The 22,334-nt window shown below is 37.2% G+C and overlaps 1 protein-coding gene and 1 long non-coding RNA gene across 2 annotated transcripts; both read right to left on the reverse strand.

Moving 5' to 3' along the window:
• Positions 1-3,568: 3,568 nt before the first annotated feature.
• On the reverse strand, positions 3,569-4,749 carry LOC146738091 (uncharacterized). Its single transcript, XR_014930498.1, has 2 exons — positions 4,652-4,749; positions 3,569-3,907 (listed from the first exon to the last, which is right to left on the reverse strand). It is a non-coding gene; the product is annotated as an uncharacterized LOC146738091 (long non-coding RNA).
• Positions 4,750-20,613: 15,864 nt separating this feature from the next.
• On the reverse strand, positions 20,614-21,976 carry LOC144342893 (uncharacterized). Its single transcript, XM_078005756.2, has 3 exons — positions 21,702-21,976; positions 20,992-21,284; positions 20,614-20,863 (listed from the first exon to the last, which is right to left on the reverse strand). The coding sequence occupies exons 1-2, from the start codon at positions 21,835-21,837 to the stop codon at positions 20,992-20,994; spliced, it is 429 nt and encodes a 142-aa protein (XP_077861882.2). The 5' UTR covers positions 21,838-21,976; the 3' UTR covers positions 20,614-20,863.
• Positions 21,977-22,334: the final 358 nt, after the last annotated feature.

Raw genomic sequence — 22,334 nt, forward strand, 5'->3', positions numbered from 1 at the left:
CTCACACGATGTCACACGGCGCTGAGGTGTTATCAAACTTAAGCATAGATTATTATATTGTATAAATATAACTTTCAAGGCAGTATTTTATGCTGTTCACAGGCCACAGTGTCATGGTCACCGAACGAGTTTCACACAAGACACTCGCACAAACTAATAATTAAAATAATTGCAAGACATTTTTAAATCAACATACTAGTATGTGTTACGTGGTATATATTTCCTCGCCGCGAGAACTTCAAAAATATAAGATGCAGGTGAAAGTACATGTTTACTCGAGGATGACAACCTCAACCCTAGAATAGGCTGGCGTGTTTTGAGAAAAATATACTGCAGGTTACAGCTTATGTCAGTAGTTTACCAATACTGCTGGCGCCACCTAAGGACCACGCCCAATCCAAAAGAATCTATGGGGCGTTGGTCACGGTGATTTATGTATTGTCGTTGAAATCAATAAATATATGAACTACCTTAACATTTTCACAAACCTACACCCCAGTTGGGGAATTTATTGCACATTTTATACGCGTCATCCAAGTTGTTATGATGATATGTTTCCTTCTTTAAGTTTACATTCATAGGAAGGCAGGGTAGGGTGGCGACTGGATAACTATAGAAACGAGACATGCTCCACAAGTCTTGATTTTGAACTTGAATTTCCCTTCTTTTATATAGATCAATGGCGAAATCTTTCCTTGAGCAATGTGGTGTTGAAATACCTTTACTTCATCGAAACATCTTCGTGTGTGTTAAGCACGCTTTTGTACAGCGAGCGAAAGATATTCGCACACATCACAGTCTCTCTAGTGAACTACAGAGATAAGGACTATAGAGGGACTGTGCACACACCAAACTCCCGCACCTGGTAGGCAAATGACGAGGGGCTTTTCAACATCCCTGACACATTATTAGACTCTCGGGTGACCGTTTTAGGCAGAATATGGTTACATGCTCGCCTACGAGACAGTTAATCAACTTAACGACAGATCGTTTGAGATGGAATCAACTGTAACAACTTGTAAGCGTTCAGTCAAACATTTAGCAAACAATGTTTTATTCATTGCTGTTAGCATGCCATGATTTTCTAGTTCATTTAATGCATAAATTATATTTTATTGTTACAGAATTTAATGAGACATCTGGATAATAAACTCCATCGCAAACTTAGCCGTGGTATAATTGCATTACTGTTAACCTGATCGTCTCATCGTTTCATACATTTAATTCTACACTCATGACCGTCCATGATGGAGACGACCGATTATATTCATATATGAATGTTGGCTGGCAAAGATGCATGCTCCAAATGCATCCCATCTCAGTATGCACACAATCTACGCCCAGTTGCGTTCAGATAGGTTCAGTCTTTATGACCGAGTGTGGCGCACACATATTTATCTGACCACATTCGATTTTCATTTAACTGTTCACCTTTATTGCGCCAGTCAATGTAAACCCCGTCCACCCTCGGGATATGTGGGGTCAGGGAAAATGACTGTAACAGTAGTTCCTAATGCGTCAGTCATGTAAATCCCGACCACCCTCGGGATATGTGGAGACAAGAAAAATTGATTTAGTTAAAGTGCCTGTGCAATGCCCACTCTCACGTTAACTATTTTAGATCCGTGTCCTACTGAAGTGGGCAGTTATTGATTTTTTTTTGTCAAAATGGTTACTCCTATCCAAGTAAATTTAAGATATATCTCGTGCTGTAGCCACGCCCACCTATCCTGAAACGGTCGACTGTTTCCGGATTTCCGACTCTCGCCGAAAGTGCGCCACCAAATGCCAAAATATGAGAGGAAGCCATACTCCTGAGCTGTACTTATATAACACTGCGTGATTCAACATACTTTTAAACGATATACATTTTTCGGTCGGTATTTCTTTTTTTTGTCATTTTTTTTTTTTTTATGAGATAGAGAGTTTTTAGAAGTTGTTTTCAGAACAAACGTTTGTGATGGTTAAACGTTGTGTTGTGGGCGGTTGCAGTAATACGTATAGTCATAGTGTAAGTATTCACACTTTTCCAAATGATCCGAAGGTGCGACGTCAGTAAACGAAAGCCGTGAAAACAACGAGAAAAGGTTGGGGTGGACCTTCTCCTTACAGCGTCATATGTAGTGTCCACTTCACCTCAGATTCTTTTTTTCGAAAAACTGTCTTCGGCCGTGAAAAAACAACTAGGTTTTAAAGAGAAGCGCCGACAACTTAAACCTGGCGCAATACCAACAATTTTGAAAGAAATAGATTCCGAACCAGCCCATGATCACCGAGGCGGATTTCAGAAGAGAGAGAGACGTCGGGTAAGTGTTTCAAATCATTTGACTTGTTTTGCCATCCTGATTATCGCTTTATAGAGACAATTAAGTTTGCGTTATGTAAAGGTATCAATAATTTTTGATAGTAACACGAAAACGACGCATCGGACAAACAGGAAATTACGCAGTCCTTACACACTGCTAATTGTTTTCATTTTCGCAGGCTAAAAGTTTCTGAATTGTTCGGTGATTGGTGTTGAATGTCGAATTCACACCTCTGTTACTTTCCTTCTAGCTTGATCTGCGAAATAATTTTATGGGGGTACTGGACATCTCGACCCCAAAAAATCCCGACCCGTTTTTCATACCTACAGCCAAAACAAAGTCAGCTTGGACTTTCAGTTATGAGACATGACAAAACAAACGCTGCCAGTGATAGATTTCGCGAATAAAAAACAGAATTAACGCAATCAAAGGCGCCGACCACACGCGTTGGAAATACTAGTAGATAGTACACGATGTTTCGAATCAAAAGATGTCGATCAACGTTGAACTAGATAGAGGTTCGCGTCGCCACATTGAGACAGGGTCGCGTCGATGCGGTGGGTCGAGATGTTCAATTTGGGTCGAAATGTCTTGGGTCGAGATGTCTAGAAATCATTTATGGAATAAGAATCCGGGCTTTGGCTGTCAATGCGTTATCACCAAGAAAATAAGTATGACAATCACGCTAACTCGAGTCCACTCTGAATTTGTCTGTATGTGTGTTGCTCTCAATTATTTTTGTTATCCAATTAAACGCCACCAGTCACGCACTTGTCCTCGTCGTGACCCGACGCGTTCACCCATTTCAACTGAATCTATTTCCACGCGGCGGTCATTTATTTAGTAACTGTGATTTGTCGTTTTTTTTAGCTATTTCCCTATTTTATTGATCACTATAGTTTAACGTCTAGAATGTCACAATATGTTTTCTTTTATTTTAATTTTGATGCTTCTACTGGAAATGTACTTCAATAGAGCATGTGTGATATGATTCTTTATGGTTTTCTATCTACTATTGTTGAATCAAAATGCTCTCATTATAATTTACAGATTACGTAGAAGAGCTCTTCAATACACTAGACTTGTATGTTGGAGGAGATTGTGTATTACATACACTTGATGATGCACCCCTGCCACTCAACAGCCAGTATGACCACCCTGACAAAATCTCGGCAGTTCATTGCCACACTACAAGATTCACATAACAGTGTAAATACATTTCCAGATGCTGCAACAATTATGCTAATAAAAAACAGGCTACGTTACACAGTTCACATATTTTATTTGGACTTGTGATGAACAAAGAAATATGACAATGTAAACATTGGATTGTCTGTACATGTATGTGAGGAAAATAATGTGAATAAAATATAATTTGTACATGGATTACTATTACTATAGTATATGGTTTTAATTGAGTGACACTGTGTGACAATGAAAAAAAGGAAACACATCTTCAGATTTTGGAATCTATGAAAAACCAAGATTTGGTAATTTAAGTCATAAATAATTCTCTGACATAAATATTGATAAATCTGTTACTGCTCACTCTGGTAATACTGTAGTCTTTTTCAAGGAACTTCAAGTATCCCCTCGTTAACCTGTGGAGGTTTAGAAAATAAATAAGGTCACAATCTTTATTTGGCATTTGTTTATACGTAATTCATTCGTTTTATGATGCATCTTTTTTTACTATAATAAAGGCAACTATTATTATGTTATATATGTGTTTGAATTATGGATGAAAAAAATATTGAACACATTTACAATTAGTACATAAGTATAAGCAATTGCCACCCAATGCTCTCAAACGATTATTCAAAAAATAATTAATTTGTTTTTCTTCATTTTCTTTTCATAATAATATGTCAATTTTATTTCACCAAACATTTTTCAAATTTACGTTTAAAATTTTGAAACTTGCGGATGTAATGCACACCCGCGCTTCGTGTGAAGGGAAGCCAGGTCAAAACATTGGGCATTTTACGTGTGTAGAGCAGCCCACAGAGACGTCGGTCAATCCCAACAACCATATCAGAAATTGTTGATGGTGGAAAAAAAATAAGAGTTTCATTTGTGCAACAAAAAAAATCAAACGTGATAAAGTAAAACGCCGATGACATTCGGGCCACACGAGACACTCACGCCTTCGACCATGAACGAAAATCCAATATATGGATGCCAATGCACGTTTGAACGAAGCAGGCAATATTTCTGAGGAAATTCGCGATCTAAGTTTATCGAGCATAATAAAGAGTTCACACATACCTCTTTGAAATTATCGATAAGATATTTTATAAAGAGTAGTAAGCTCAACTAGAACAAAAAAAACTAGAACTTCTTACCGACTCGAAAGTTGTCCAGTGCCGAGGTTCAGCGATAGTTTACAAACGTGCGCCGGGGACGGTGACATCACTGCGACCAGCCACACCAGAACTAGCCCTGAGTACAGTCCTGTAGGTTGGCCTCCTTCCGTTGATGATTCGGCCCCCGAATGATCAACGGAAGGAGGCCAACCTACAGGACTGTACTCAGGGCTACACCAGAACGGACATATCTCGCATCTAACTCAACCCCATGCAACAAATTTGATATCCAAGTGTTCATTATGGCCCGTTCTTCCTCGACGAAAAAGTACATAAGTGACAATTTAGTCAAAGACGAGAAAACTGCACAAGAAATTTGCCTTATTTACACGTATCGGCAATGCGAGCTGCCCAGCAACTTCCCTTTCTGACGTCACAAGGGGAATTTCTGTATGGCAATGAATAGCTAATGAGGAGCCTCGTTTTAAAATACAAAAAATAAAGTTGCTGTAGACTGAGTTTAAAACACATTTTTTCACTTAAAAAAAATAATTTATGCTTAGAAACATAAAAATTAATAATATTTATGTATCAATTGATAATTTTAGACGTGAAAATAGCAGCCATTTCACAGGCACTTTAAGGGGGTGGTGCACCTCCTGGTGTAAACCCCCCAAAAAATCACTTACTACCATGACCCTCTGTTTCTATTGTGCTCTTGTTCTTTCTATCTTCCTTCTTGTTCCTGAAAAATAGCGTGAATCGAGGCCCTGTCCCGACTTTGCCCGATGTGCTCGATCGTATTGATACTCTGAGTACCAATGTCTCGTGAATAGCCCAATATTTTCCCTATAACACCCGAGGTGGAGGGGTCAGGTTTTATCTTTACTGGTGCATTATCATTTCTCCCAGAATTTGTTTTCCTTGGAGAATAAATGTATATTCTATGTATTACTATTTTTATGTTACTCAGCTTTTAATCCATTTTTACCTATTTACACAAACAAACAAATTATATTCCATGTAACTGATTTCATCTAGTTTTACCCTACGTTTGTCAGTTTCATAATCGAATACTTAACCACGTTAGAAAAATGTATACTTTTATGTATTAATATTTTTATTTTACTCAATTTTTATTGAGTATAATATTTTGTATAATAAACTCCGTGTATTTATTAACGTAAGCAGGTGAATGTTTATGTGTGTGTACGTGTATATGAGCGCCCTCTACGATACATTCAAAACACTCCTTCGAAATGTGACGTCATTGCTCGTCCAATTTAAGAATAATAATAATAAATAATTAAAAAAATACATGGTAATTTATGCTAATTTATTCACGACGACCTCGTTACTCCCTCGAATTAAAACATACTTCATTTATGTAAATGTATTCACATTATCTATTTTGACGTCATCATCATCTAAATTACCCCTTCAATGTCATGTATGATCATTTATGCTAATGCATGTACTGATCCCATTGTGACGTCACCATATATAAACAAATCCATTATGACGTCATGTTGAACAGCGCCCTCCCCTATAGTATGGACTTAACTACTTGTTTATCTTCTCCACTAAAGGTCATTTGGGATAATTTCAATCTTATAAGCCAGAGTGTGTTAAACGTTTTCTGGGTGTCCAAAAACTGTCACTTAAACGTTTTTACGACTTGCCGACTTTCAACAAGGTATTAAGAACACATATTGCAACTCACAGGGTTTAGATATTCCTTTGTTACGAGTTGCAAATAACAGACATTCTTGTATGTGATATTCTATGTTGTGAATAATAACTTGATCTCTATCCCTTGTGCTTTATCACATTCTATTGTATCCAGATATTAACAAAGAAATTAACAAAGTATATTCAACAATGAAATCATGAGAACCCGAGATGTGTTAGGATATTTTGTTACATACTTCCCTTTTAATGTTTGTATACCAGCCCCATGATTCAAAATACATCATGCTAACACTTGCAGCCAATTCTACAGCAGTGAAATGAAGACATAACACAAATCATGAAACAATGTCATGTATTCATGAATACAAATTGGAATTATTTTCAGTTTCTTAACAAGTCTATGTAAATGTAGGATTAGTTAATATGAACTATTGCCATTAACACACCATAACGTCTTCTGGAAAAGACACAAATTGGGGTTAGGATATAAAACATCAACATTTCTAAAATATACATATTGACCTTTTTGTAATGATCAATAAAACACATCATGACTTTCTTGATTAATTGTTACTCGCTTAACTACTCAATGAAGACGTATACATCGTTGGTCCTGGGTCCGCCTTTCCCATCTGTTGAGCACTTGCTGGATGTCTCGTACATATTATACATATCAATGGCAGTGGCACTGGATGCACACCAACCACCATTCTGGACAGCAAACACCTTGCAACCAAGATCACGAACTAAATGTGAACATTTCTAAATTGCGTCTTCACGTGATGCATAGGGCCCGTCCAAGCGGCTGTCAGTGCCTTCAAAAGTTGGTATTACTCTAACTGCCGTGTCCCAAAACAACCAAGTCTAGTATATACTGAATACAAAGAATATAAAATGCAAATGCAAACTACTAACCTGCATTTATTTGCAATATATCATTGTCGTTGATGATACATGCATCTCAGATATTTATCAGTAATTTACAATATATAGGTACATATAGAAAAATTATAGGTATTCCCGTGAACATGATCTGTTATTGCATTGATTATGCATATTACATAATCGTTTCTAGACACAGCGATGATTCTAACCACCCACCAACGAACACGTGTAACTATACAGCACGCATGACACCCACATATCACATTCCCCCTATCTCTGTAAACCAATACATCGCAAATGTATTTGCCCAACACCAGACAACTATAGAAACGATTCGCAAAAATAGAGAAAAAAACACTTTATCACCAAAAAATAAAGATCATGCTACTTTCAGTTACAAGACCAAGCATCACAATCACCATGTCTTAATCCAGCCACTTGACAACAAGGCAAAGTATTACAGTTCTCTAGTCGGATACTGCAAGACATGTCACATGTGTAATCAATTTAAATTCATTTTCCATACACCCATTAATAAATTCACCAACGTAATCACTACCAAATCCATATTCATCAGAGGTTAATTGATATGCATCGCACGGAATTCAATTTATGTAATCACCTGACCAATTATGTGACCAAGAACACTCAAATCGGTCACACAATATCCCAATGCACCAATAAAATAGTTCTAGTGTTGTCCCGCTAGGCTAGAGATCTTCATTTATGATTTGTTATTTTGTCATGTACAATTCAATACATAACATACATAATATTGGTTCATTTTTCTCACCCAAAATCTCTACTGAAAATCCAATAGATTAGTTTTTAGAGGCGCATCAACTATAGACGTTATACCTTTACTAAAGCTGTTCAGTCGTAGCCAAGGTGGGGTCTGCTTTATGATTTACAAAACATGCCCCAATTATCTGTAACAATTTCGCGTTGATATAAGATCAACTGTATAAATTACACTCTGCATATAACAAAGAATAGTGCGGTTTTACTAATGTGTCTTATTTGCAATTAAAAGACAGAGAAACATGTTCTTTCACAAAAATATCCAAAGGACAAAACAATGGGCCACATGGCCAAAAGTAGTAAAGGTATTGTTATTTTCTTTGTTTGTATTATGTTCATAGATCACGGTGAACAAACGTTTGTGTAGATGTACAATATTTAGTTTTGCACAAGTCATACTGAAAATTAGTTATTCATTGTTCTTATGTTCAAACATGTAAATATTCATCCCTTTCCAACTAAATCTACAATTCATGGTACGTTGTGCTTAACCGAATCATAAGTGAATGTATATACATCATTGGCAGCTGGTCCACCTTTCCTTTGCAAGCTTGAGAAACACCATATTTTGCAAATGTTGATGCCGCATCACTGCTCGATGCACACCAACCACCATTTTGCAAAGCAAATATTTTATAGCCTTTATTACTGGCTACAGAAGAACATTTTTCTATTGGATTTGTTCGAGTGAGGTATGAACCATCAAGTCGTGTGTCTTTGCCTTCGAGGGCAGGTATGGCTCTGTCTGTATTTACGTCAGCGAAGCATCCAATGTTTGCGAATCCTACAGAACCACAAAATATTACTTTATACTTCATACATATATCAAAATGTTTTACTGGACGACATTTTGTTTGTTACAAGATATCCAGCTACACTATTTGCCATTCGTTTCGTCTGAATTAAATCTCAGTTAATAGTGCTGCAGCAGAGGCCACCTCTGAGAGGGGGTAGTGGCACCCAAAGTGCCACATTTGTCCTCATGCATAAATTTGACGGACAATATGCCTAGAGTATGAAACATCCTGAGGACATCTTTGGAAATGCTGGCGAGCTGAGAAATTGAGGTTTGAATTTGGTAATGTAGAACCGGCAAAACAGACGCTATCAGTAATATAAAATGGGGGGGGGGGGACATAAATCTTCATATAATTCCATTTAATTACTTTATCTTACAAACCTATATACCATTGTAAAGCTATATTGATAGCCTTTCATACTCTGTAAGTTATATGTTCATAGGTCATAGGCAAAGGTCACCAGAGGTCAAATGATCACATGACCAATGGTATCACACATATTTTCAACGTATAGCATGTTCATGGTTCACTTGGATGATATTGATCAAACTATGCTTAGTAAAATACCATTTTATTTAAATAATTACAGTTTGTGTTTGACCATAGGAGTCATGTTGATAGCAACATTTTATTGTGTATCCTTCTCGAAAAGTGTTTGTACTTTATATACATCTGCAATAGGTTTGCACACAATTTTTCTTTTTCTCCCTAACACACACTTTATCTGGGGGAAATTGCAATCCAAAACACAGATACAGCTAGTCTATGGTAGAGGCTTCTATGGACAATGTGCCTGTGTACTAAACTGCACTGAAGGCCTTTATTGATGAATTCCGACCAGCCATCATAAACGAAAAAACAAGTCTTCATCCTTTCAACACTGTGATCTCGCTTTCAAGAGCTTGCAACTGAAGCTGGTGTTGAGAACCCTGAGAAGTACAGGCCTTTTCGTTTGAAACGGCAACTAATGCAAGAATGCCATGACATTGCATTTGTTCCCCAACATGGCATGTTAGACCTTGTATGCTCAAGTGAAATTTCAGTGGGTGATGCTCTGTGTAAATTAAGTGAATTGGTGAAAACACTAAAGGGCACATCTGAAGAGATGGAGCAGCTAGATGATACAAAGTTACCTGAGGAGGAAACTGATAAAGCTGTAATTGTACATAAAGCTGTCGGTATCCTACGCCAGCGCTTGAGAAAAATCAACAGCTCCACCACAGAATTACTTCTCTCTTGATGAAATGACAATGGCCTCATTGAAAGACTTTGTAGACCCTCTCCTCTACAAGGCTATAGAGTGCCTAACAAACAAAGACCTGTTTTCCCAGGCAGCGGATATTGCTGATAATGACCAGATCCAGTGTATGTGATATAACTACTTTGGCCACTTCACAAATATCACCAAAGAATTCGGGTTGGCCGTCCACCTTCATCATAAATTTGGGAGCAGGAAGCTTGTGGAACACATCTTCTCATTGGGCTACTCAGTATCCTATTCAGAACTGCATTGCTTCCTTACATCAGCAGTGCTTCAGGTCAGCGTAACACAGAAAGCATAGTATGGCTCATTCGTTCAACCCCAAGTGTTGCCCAAAGACAATGGTCATCGGTGTGGGAGATAACTGCGATGGAAAGTTCAACAGGGTTTGGCTGGAATACACCCTTGAAGTGACAGAAAACAAAGCTCTAAAGGGCACAGGGGGATCATTGGCCTGACCCTGAAAGGCCCAGCACTAGCCCGATGGTTTTTTGCCAGACCCACAACTGGAATATATTCCTGTCGTTTCACCCATATGATCAGTCATAAACGAGAGTCTGCACAAGGAGGTCGTACAATCAATGCAGAGATCCGATGCTGAAACACAGATGTCACACAGATGAAGAGCACGTTTGATGGAACCTTTTCAGACCCATTCAATCTGAAAGAGCCACCTCCTAACCTCATAAATTTTGCAACTGGCTGTGTTGCGTCTGCACAGGTAAAACAATGTTTGACAACAGCACTTCAAAAAGAAGTGGCCTTTGCATCCCGATTCATAAGCGAGAGATTGGTACATGCAGAAGGCCAGGATGCACTTCAATCAAGCGTCTACGATGCATTACCCAGATCAAACATTAAGACTATGTCTGACATGAACAAGTCTGTCAGGGTTCGTTCAAAGAATGTGTCAATTGCGGGGAAAGTGATGTACCTACGGCTACTGACAGTGAATGCTGTAAAACAAATATCTCTCTAGAGAGTGATGGTTTTCGAGAACGCCTTAGTTCCATTGAGTTTATTCTCAGATGATGGTACACCTTTGTCCTGTGCAAAGTCTGATTTCTTGCACAAACTTGAAGACCTCCTGCCCGGTGATGAGAGAACTGTGGGTCATTGTGATGCCATTATCTTCGATGGACATGCCATCATTCAGATGCTTCCTCCATCTGCTACTCCGCCAAATGTTACCTTCAGGGATATTGCAGCTAACTTCATGCAATACATTATTCAGAGGAGCAACAAACATGGAAGTACTTCCATTCACATTGCATTTGACAGATATGATAAGGACAGCATCAAAAACCAGACTAGAGACAAAAGAATGGCATCAACCCAATGTCATGAATATATGTTTGGACTTGCAGATACCGAAAGTATGGCGTGCATTTCTCAACAGAGGACAAAACAAAGCTCAGCTTGCCAGGTGTTATACTGACTACATGACTGATCACACAGGTTATTTTCTTGGGGAGAACCAGGTACTGTATATAAGTAGAGGTCAGATCGATGGGGCTCTGAGAATAGATAGGTAGCAATCCCTGTCATGTCCATCAATGGCATCACCACAGGAAGAAGCAGACACACGGATTGTGCTTCATGCTGTACTCGCAGCCAATGAAGGTGCAGAGCACATTGTTGTCCACAGCCGAGACACAGATGTTCTTGTTCTGCTTGTGCATCATTGGCCAGCTATTCATGCCAGAACAATATTCTTCCTCACTGGTTGTGAAGGCAAACACATAACACTAACTAGATATATTCCTGTGCATACCCTATTTGAACAGCTTAGCCAAGAGCAGAGCAATATTCTCCTTGCTGCATACTGCCTTACTGGGTGTGACACGGTTAGTGCATTCCATGGACACGGAAAACGCACAGCCTTCAGAATTATGATGCAGAAAGCAAATCTGTTCCAGCCACTTACCAATCTTGGGGAAGAATTGCAGATATCCAGACAGAAGAGGGCTGCTTGCACTGCATTCGTAGGTGCTTTGTATGGCCAGGACGGATGTGTCTCGCTTGATACTTTGCGATGTAAAAAAGCAGCAAAGCAGATTGCACCTAAAAAACTTCCCCTGACCGAAAACAGCTTCCAACAGCATATTCTACGCACTGCATATCAATTGATGATATGGAGGCAAGCAGATGTCACCATCCCTGATATCCCAGAACCAACAGAGTATGGATACTTTAGGGAAGCTGACAATTCCTTACAGCCATGCATGATGGATCAGGAACCAACAGCACCGGGACTCATGAATGATTTGTTGTGTACATGCAAAGACAATTCTTGCCACACAAACTGTACATGTATCGACAACAACCAGCCATGTACAGCGGCATGTTCCTGCGAAGCCCAACTTCGTTCAGAGGGCAACGATGGTGAATGCGCAAATCCTCTAACAATAGCAGCATTATATATCAATGACAGTGACACAGATACTGATGAAGATGATTAATTACACACAGAGCATATTTTGATAATTGCCTTATTCCCTTAACCTTATATATTATGATATATATGTCTGTATCCAAAGACACTCCTCTCACACAAATGATTTAATACCTGGTATTATACAATCAAGAGATGACCATAAGTTACTCTAACAGTCAATACCATATTGTAAAATATTAGTAGTTTCTCAGTCTATTAGATTACTTTCTGCTGCGGGGCATCATCAACCAAAAAGTTGCAATACTGCTGTAACCATGATAAGAAAACATGTTTAAAATGATATCAAATTAAATTCTTTGATGTAGCACATATCTTACACATTACATTGATCTCTGCACTGAATATGATTTCTGTTTCGTTTATACATTCTTCAAGAAAATGTCTGTTGAAGCTAAACTTTTGGATTAATTTAATATATGTATGTATGTATGTAGGTATGCATGTATGTATATATACTGGGAAACATAGAAAAACCATATCATTGAAGAATGTGTACATATACACATGACCGATTCATAATGATAGTCAAAGGTATACTATAATATATAGCAAATTATGACCTTTTCAAATGATATTAATTATTTATAAACATATTTCTGGTGATTATCACTACCACTGCAATCATCTAAGCATAACGTATTACTATATTCTGAACCATGATATGCCTAGCGACAATAAAACCCAATTATCAGTGCACAACCAACAGTATGTTCCTGAATTGTACTGTAAAATGACTAATTTTCACTGGGTTTAAATTTCGCTGATTTACTATTTCAGGCATACATTTTCCAGTCAGCGAAATAAGCAAAATTAAAACCCAGTGAATAATTAACCCCTTACAGTATTTGATACATTTGTCATGTGACCTTTTGACCTCCAGTGACCTTTGCCTTTGACCTATGAACATATATCTTACAGGACCTAAAAGACCATTGCAATAGCGTTAAAACGGTGTCTAGGTTTTTAAAATAGGGTAACTAGAAGAAAATATATGGGGGTTTATGTTTCCCCCACCCCATTTTATAATACCGCTAGGGTCTGTTTTGGCAGTTCTATGTTACCAAATTCAAACCTCAATTTCTCAGCTCGCCAGCATTTCCCAAGATGTTCTCAGGCTGTTTCATACTATAGACATATTGTCCTTCAAATTTATGCATGAGGACAAATGTAGCACTTTGGGTGCCAGCAACTCCCAAAATAATGACCTTTTTGGGCCCTTGCTGCAGCACTATAAGTGGATCATGTGTGTTTGAGCTTACAATATACACATTTTGTCAGTAAGTTAAGTATTACATTAACTGTACTGATCATGTTAAATCATATGTACAATTCGATTATGTATAAATATGTATATATTTACTTATGGTAATGTCATTGTGATTTTTTTACTTGAATAAGGCTTTTGTAAAATTCATACTCGTCTTGTTGGTATATTTGACAGATGATGATAACAATATGAACAGAGTCTTCGTACTCAGTTTTGTATTCCATTATTGTTTCCGTGCTTACTTCTATCGGGATCACACCTGAAAAATGTTTTAACACGGAATGTTACATCTGTTACGTATTTAGTTAGCTAATGCAATACTGCCCTCAGTCGGTGAAATGTTCGTCAATCCACCACCCCCATCAATAAGATATAAGATTAAAAATATGTAAAGAACGATATATCCACCTACCAAGGTTCTATAGCCAAGTACTCTAGTACATCAACTATATTTGCACGTGGTTACTTTTTGCATGTATCGTGAATATCACATTTGTTAAAATGAAATTAGAATAAATAAACTGAGTAAAGCAAAGTATAAAAGTGAGATATAATCAAAATATATGCATACGCGAGTCCCATAATGCATCAGTGATTCTAAATCATATGGCACATTGTACGTGTTGATCATAGCAGCTGTAAATCTGTCAAAATTATCTTCTTTACCGGGTTCAATTTTCCATCGATGTATAGCAATAAAGTTGTGGAAAATTTCATGTGCAATAGTTCCTATCTGATGCAGAGAAGCAAACATGCATGATATATTACAGGTGATAATTGAGTTCATTTCAATAATTATTATATTTCATCGGAGAAGACATATGCATGACATATATGTGTTGGAAGAATTGATATATGAATGGATGAATATCAGGGCGCAACACATCCATGCATAATATACGTACCTTCTCACAGCCTGTGCCTATTTAAACATCTTGGGGAAGTCCTGGAGTGTCAAGACCAACTTTTGAGTAGCACCTTAAAGCGCGGCTCCGCAATCCCAGGATTACACCTGTGCGTCATGGGAAATGTAATTTGAATGGTCCGCCCAGTTGTTTATTCGGTACACAGCTGTTATCACTTCAACCGCAGGTGTTAATTCCGTAAGCTAACGGCATGCATTACGCTGTTATCCGATTTGAAAGAACTTATTGAATCGCGTCCAACGCTCACGGGTCCCTCGCAATCTTTTTGAAGCAGTTTTCTTACTTGCATCTTTATTTAGTTCCGTGCTTGTAACAAAAATTGTGGTTTATTTGAATGGCATACACAATGTATAGTATCCCATAATACAACGTGTGCTATATCGTGTCTTGTCGGCCAGGTAATAATGAGGTTATGCAACGTGAAAAAAAGGCTCCAACAAATTGAAAAACAAAGCAAAAAAAACACACAAACTTTGTGGTACGGCTGTGTGTGCATACCTAGCCTGCCGGGAACGACGCCAAATATACACGAATATATGTGCGACTCATACGTTACAAAACACGGACACGCATACTTTTTACACAATGTTGTCGGTCAACAATCATTTCATTGCAGAGACATAGTTCAGGGAACATACCATTTATTGCGGGATCTATCAATTTATTTATTTGAAGACACATTTATACTTTTAAAATTGTCGAGAACGTCATATATTAAATTTGAGAAGCATTCACATATTTGAAGCATATTGTCGGAGAATTATTTGGTGACGAGCCCCTCGAATGATCACCAGCCAGGCCCGTCACATCGCCAATAAACTAATCTAGGGCAGTACCCACAGCTTGGTTCGTCTTGTGATCGACAATAGGGTGAAAACCATCAATTTGCCTTCTTGAAAAAATAAGAATCGAGCAAGTTTACAAGCCCTGTATTTTCACGAAGTTGAGAGAACAACTCATATGTAGATGTGAATGTCTACCAAAGGATTCAATGCACCATCTGTATGTTAAGTTAATGCAGTATGCCTGGAGGTGCTCAGCAATTTTCTACCAAAGTCGGCCATTTTTGTTTAAACCTGCAAAAATAAGACGTGCACCTGTAAACTAATATGCACGACCGTGATACAAATTTTGATTGAAATCACACTGTTCATCTCTGGAAGGGCCACAATTATCGCCAGTTAGCAATATTTAATCAACAAATAATGCAAATTGACATGCATATTCAAGTCATTATACACAGTTGACATGGTATGTTTGATTGTCATCGGCCTAAGTCTTCCTGAGGAATGACATACACGGACACACAGACGGCGATCGTACTTACATCTATTACAATACAGTGGCATAAATCATAAACTCGTCCATTAATGAACAATATAATTAGAGGGCGCCTACCTTCTAAAAAGTCAGATAGGAATCAAATACAACGATAAAAATAAAAAAGAGGGTTTTATGTTAAGTAAATATACAACAGAAATCATTAAAGAATCGATTCTTCAACATGGCTCAGTAGACCATTAAACCCTATAAAATTGTGAACGGTTGCTTTTTTTTTTTTTTTTTTATAAAAAAACACATTTCAAGGTATAGTTTGTACGCTGTGAGGAGTCCGAACCCTGTTACTTTTCCAAACGTGTGGCTTCGCTTGGGTCTTGGAGATTCGTCAAACATCCACTCAGAAAATCTGTTTTCAGAAAACCCGCTTTATTCTTCATCTGCATTTACCCACGCTTTTAAATCGCCATATTCTTAAATAAGCTTTGTCCTAAAATATGCCAACTCCAATGGGTTTAAATATCTATTCGCAAAACAAGTGCGCGGTCATTTGTCATTGCATAATATCTCCTAATCACGAGTTGACCTCCCGACCTCTGAACTTTCTGCGATTAAGAATGAGAAATTAAACCCCTACCGAAATTCGATAACAATTGCCAACTACTGTATTCAAAATAAACTAATTAACTCTCACAGTATATCCATGATAAAATCAAGAAATTTCTCCCCATGAACAACAATTTACATTACACGTGAAACAAAGAATTCTGTGAGTGAAAACAAACGAGTTTTATCCATTGATGCTAATTCCGAAATATTGAATTTAGTGATGAAAATTGCTGTTCTGGTTTAAGATAGTCAAACGTATAGTGTCTAAAAACACTTCAGTTAGATAAAGTTGTGTTGACGGCGCAGTTATGGTGTATATTATACACTAAATAAAACTATGACACATTAAAATATGATAATTAAAATTATGAGACGTTAAATTTAAAACATGAGAAATTTAATTTAAAATATGGGAAATTTAATTTAAAACATGAGAAATTTAAATTAAAACATGATAAATTTAATTTAAAATATGGGAAATTAAATGAACGAAAGCACAATTTGCACGACATAATGTGCGTGGCGTACATTATTGTTATTATTTTGTTGCATTGGCAATGCTAGTGAATTTTCACACATTAAAACTAAGATAATTTCAAAGAAACGACCGAAAACAGAATCGCGTCTACTTTATATTAGCCTTGTAATCTGTATAGTGTATATTACGTCAACGCGTTCACGCAGCGACTCCCATTCACACACACAAGCACGATACAATGTGCAGCGGTCATTTCAATATAACAGGTGTACAAAAAATAGGCAAATTTGAAACTCCCTATCCTACATGATGTTAATTTTGCGATGATCAGACAAACAGCGACGGCTTGCTGTACTGCACCCCATCTTGCTTGCAAGCTGAAGCGTAAAATTCCCGCAGTAAATCGGCGAACTGAAAGCAGGGCCGTAGCTAGCTTTTTCACTAGGGGGCAGCAAATGTATTTTTTTTAAGTTGCGTATAAATGTATAAAGGCGTAGAGGTGTGCAGTTGCGTTATAAGTTAATGGCTATGGGGGGGGGGTATATCTATCTACACGGGATATTACAGTATGGACTTTAATACCTGAAACACTTTTGTTCTATCTTCATATATAAGCAACATTAATGTACAGGACTGGTTAATACAATTGATGGTTGTACAATACACAGTTTATGTTTACAACTTTGGCGATTGCATATTAATTTATCTCCAGTTAGCTTTCCTCGAACATATCTCTTCTGGGGAAGGAATGATGTAAACAAAATTCAACATTGACAGTTGTGTACAACGTTTCTTCGGAGCTGACATGGCTGACGTGTCAATCTGAAATACTTGAAGGTAACGTTTGACCTGTTGTGTTGGGTACATGCGTCTCACCTGTACGCGTCAAAGTGTCAACGCCGTCAGTAATAAATATAAACAAAGTACAATCAACTGGCTTACCATGTTTTATATCATATACAAACTAAATAAGAGGCTACTCGAAACTTTTCTATTTTAATTAAAAACAAAACAACAACTTCCAAACTCAGGGGGCAGCTTCCCCCCTGCCCGCACGAGCTACGGCCTTGGAACGACAAACAATTGGTGGCGCATGCCCTTTGTATGCAAGCCATTCTAGGAAGAAAACATGTACGCCCCATTTAGTCTGCCGTGAAGTATTGTTTCATTTATTGCATTTTCGAGCACATTTAACTGGGATTCGTCGACATCGATAAAACGGACCATCGTGTTGCCTTTGGTGAGCTACGTTTATTTACGCGTCGGACGTCGGCACGGTGTTTCTCACGAAGTTGGGATTGGCCAGACGACAATTTGTGTTTGACTTTATGGCGGGAACGACATTTTTCATGTAAATTAAAAACAAATAATTATTTTTAATATAGCTCAGTTATTCATTTTCAGTTTTGATTTTAAATCGTTTTCACCCCATAATTTCCCTTATTATTAAATGGCAGTCTCTTTATTTGTTTTCCGAACTCAACATTCTATCGCGAATATTCTGTGACAATGACGTCCTACAATTCGCTGGTATTGACAATGCTATAATATAATATACAATAAATACAAACGATCCTTCGTGTAACATTCGTAGCCTGCACCAATTTTCGACTTAAAGTATCAGGAATTTATGCACTATAGTGAAGAAAAATATATCAAAGCGTGGATTGAAGGTGTCACGTCGTGCAGGATTCCACGTCCGTGCTAAATTAACTTTGTCGGATAACTTGATCACACTACTATAATATGGAATACTGTAATAAAAATACAGTGATTAAGCACACCAGCACAACAAAATAAAACAGAACTGTTATCCTTTAGACGAGCTCACAAATCGTTGTCTGGATTTTGCTCGCAAATTCACCTCACCAACTCAGGGCTCACTTTACTAGAGGTCTGAAGAGCGTTGTTTGGGTTTTACGTACATATAACGCGGACGCATATACACTCCAGCACGGACGTGGCATCTTGCCCGGTGTGACACCTTCAATTCACGCTTTGATATACTTTCCTTCACTATAGTGCATATATGCTTGATACTTTAAGTCGAAAATAGGTGCTATGGATGTTATACGAAAGATCGTTTGTATTTCTTGTATAATAAAGTGCTACACAGAATAACACATAACAAAGTTTGGCTATTTCTTTGGTCCAAGGTTTCTATTTTGTAGAGCGCCACCATACAACGTTAAAGCCTAATATTTAAAATTTAATTTCCCATATTTTAAATTCAATTTCTCATTTTTTAAATTTAACCTCTCATAGTTTTAATTTAAATTATCATATGTGTCATAGTTTTATTTAAGTGCATAATATACACCATAACTGCGCCGTCAACACAACTTTATCTAACTGAAGTGTTTTCTGGAGACTACGCGTTTGACTATCTTAAACCAGAACAGCAATTTTCATCACTAAATTCAATATTTCGGAATTTGCATCAATGGATAAAACTCGTTTGTTTTCACTCACAGAATTCTTTGTTTCACGTGTAATGTAAATTGTTGTTCATCGGGAGAAATTCTTTGATTTTATCATGTATGTATGTATGTGAGAGTTAATTAGTTTATTTTGAATACAGTAGTTGGCAATTTCTCATTCTTAAACTAATTATATTATTCTTTCATAGATGAGTTTATGATTCATGACACTATATTGTAATAGATGAAAGTACGATTATCGTCTGTGTGTCCATGTGTGCCATTCCTCAGAATGACTTAGACTGATAACATTCAAACATACCATGTCAACCGTGTACAACAAATTGGATATACATGTCCATTTGCATTACTTGTTGATTAAATATTGCTAACTGGAGATAATTGTGGACCTTCAAGAGATGAACAGTGTGATTTCAATCAAACTTTATATTACGGTCGTAGCTGATTCTGCAATTTCACATTCATTCATTGCCTTATCAATCAAAACACATAATCGTCATAATCAGCTGTGTCCATGGATCTTTACGAGACTTTTCTCTTCCTATCAATTTTCAAATTATAAGACAATATTCCCTTAGGGACGACGTCAAAAGATCGATGTCGGATAAAAAACTTATTTCCTTTAGTTTGGGGGTGGGGGGTTTTGACCTCAAAAAGTTTCCATCCTACAAAAACGATTTTATTTTTTAATGAAGTCAAAAAAATCTTGGAGTATTTGTAGTTCTATCCAATCATGGACAGAAATAACCAAAAAGGAAAAAAACAAACAGAAAAATGGTTTGGTTCGAGTGTAAATCTGTGCGTCAAATGAGGTGCATTTGTAAACTCTTTTTACACCCACCCGACAACCATCCGACATCGATCTTTTGACGTCGTCCCTTATCCAAATCATATTTGATATAACACTCATTTGCGGTTCCAGGGCGTGTATGCTGGGCTTTCAAAAACATTTAACAACTAGTAACTTTTAACATGTATTATGAACACATATTTCAACTGGGTATTACTATAAAAAATAACGGCAACATGTAACAAACTACCTCATATTATAAATGATATTTCATATTGTGATGCAGGTCAACTTAAATAACTTGGACTCTGTTACTTGTGCTTCACCATATTTTATTGTACCAATAAATTAAACAACACTAGCATGCACCTATGAAATCACGACAACCCGAGATGTGTTAAGGTGTTATGTTACGTATTTAGAATACCATCCTTGTATACTAATGCGATGTTTCACAATGAAAGCATTCGTGAGAAATTGTAATTATTATCAGCTGCTTAACAAATCTTTGTGAATGTAGAATTATTTATTATGAACTATGGCCGTCAATACACCATAACATGTTCTGAAAAAGAAACGGGTTACGGTTAGTATGTTGGCATCTTAACATCAATATTCGTAACATATTCGCAATATAGACTCCATTGTAGTGATCATTAAAACTGATAATCACATGGTTGATTACTTGCTTACCTAGTCAATGAATATGTACACTTCGTTCGCATATGCTCCACCTTCCCCATCTTTGTTACATTTTGTAGATGTTCCGTACATATCATAAGTGTCAATGGCAGTGGCACTGGATGCACACCAACCACCATTCTGGACCGCAAACACCTTGTAACCAAGATCACGAGCTACCTGTGAACACTTCTCGATTGGGTCTTCGCGTGATGCATAGGCTCCGTTCAAACGGGTGTCAGTCCCTTCAAGAGTTGGTATTGCTCTAACTGTTGCATCGCCATAGCAGCCAATACTAGTATATACTTGAAAATGTCAATCAAATTAATTTGATTATATTAAGTATGAATATGCCCACTCGATTGATTAAAGCATATGAAGTGTGGCTGGTTTACAATTAGAAGAAAGATAAAAAACGTGTTACAAAAATAAACGGCCATAACATTGGGCCAATCGGCGAAAAATGATATCGGTATTTTCATTTTTATTTTATTCACATAAATCCAGACGAAGAACCTTTGTATATATTTGAAACAATGATAATACATTTTGCATAGACAAAAGAACAATTCTCTATACCAAACCAGCATATTTATATTAAAAAATTCTTAGCAACATGAATTAGATTCAATATCGAAATGACTAATTATTCAATTGTTAAACTGATTATAAATATCACGAATTACCAATTAAATCTACAGTTCACGATATGTTGCGCTTACCTAAATCATTAGTGAATATATATATATACATCATTGGCACCTGGTCCACCTTCCCCATCGGCATTGCAAGCTTGAGAAACGCCATATTTGGCAAATGTTGATGCAGCATCACTGCTCGATGTACACCAACCTCCATTTTGCAGAGCAAATATTTTAAAACTGTTATCACTGTTTACATCGGCACATTTTTGTAATGGATTTGTTCGAGTGTGATATGAACCATCAAGTCGTGAGTCTGTTCCCTCGAGATATGGTATAGCCCTGTCTGTAGTTTTATCAGCAAAGCATCCAATGTTTACGTGTCCTGGAGAACAAAAAAATACAACTTAATATCACATACACATAACGTGTTTCGCTGGATGATATTAATGTTACAGGGTTGACCAGGGTTTATTTTCCAAACATCATGTGTTTTGAGTTTACAATATACACTTGTTATCATTCATTTAACTATTCCCTGAACTGCACAGTAAATACTGTGTAAAATTCAATTATGTATAAATACGCATATATTTACTTGGGGTATCTAGGAAGACGTAGACATCGTTGGCGTAAGCTCCGCCTTCGCCCTCTGATAAGCAATTTCTGGATGTCCCGTACATATTATACGTATCAATGGCAGCGGCACTGGAT

Source organism: Saccoglossus kowalevskii, chromosome 9 (assembly GCF_978046115.1).
Source record: "Saccoglossus kowalevskii chromosome 9, keSacKowa6.1, whole genome shotgun sequence".
Classification (NCBI taxonomy): Eukaryota; Metazoa; Hemichordata; class Enteropneusta; family Harrimaniidae; genus Saccoglossus; species Saccoglossus kowalevskii.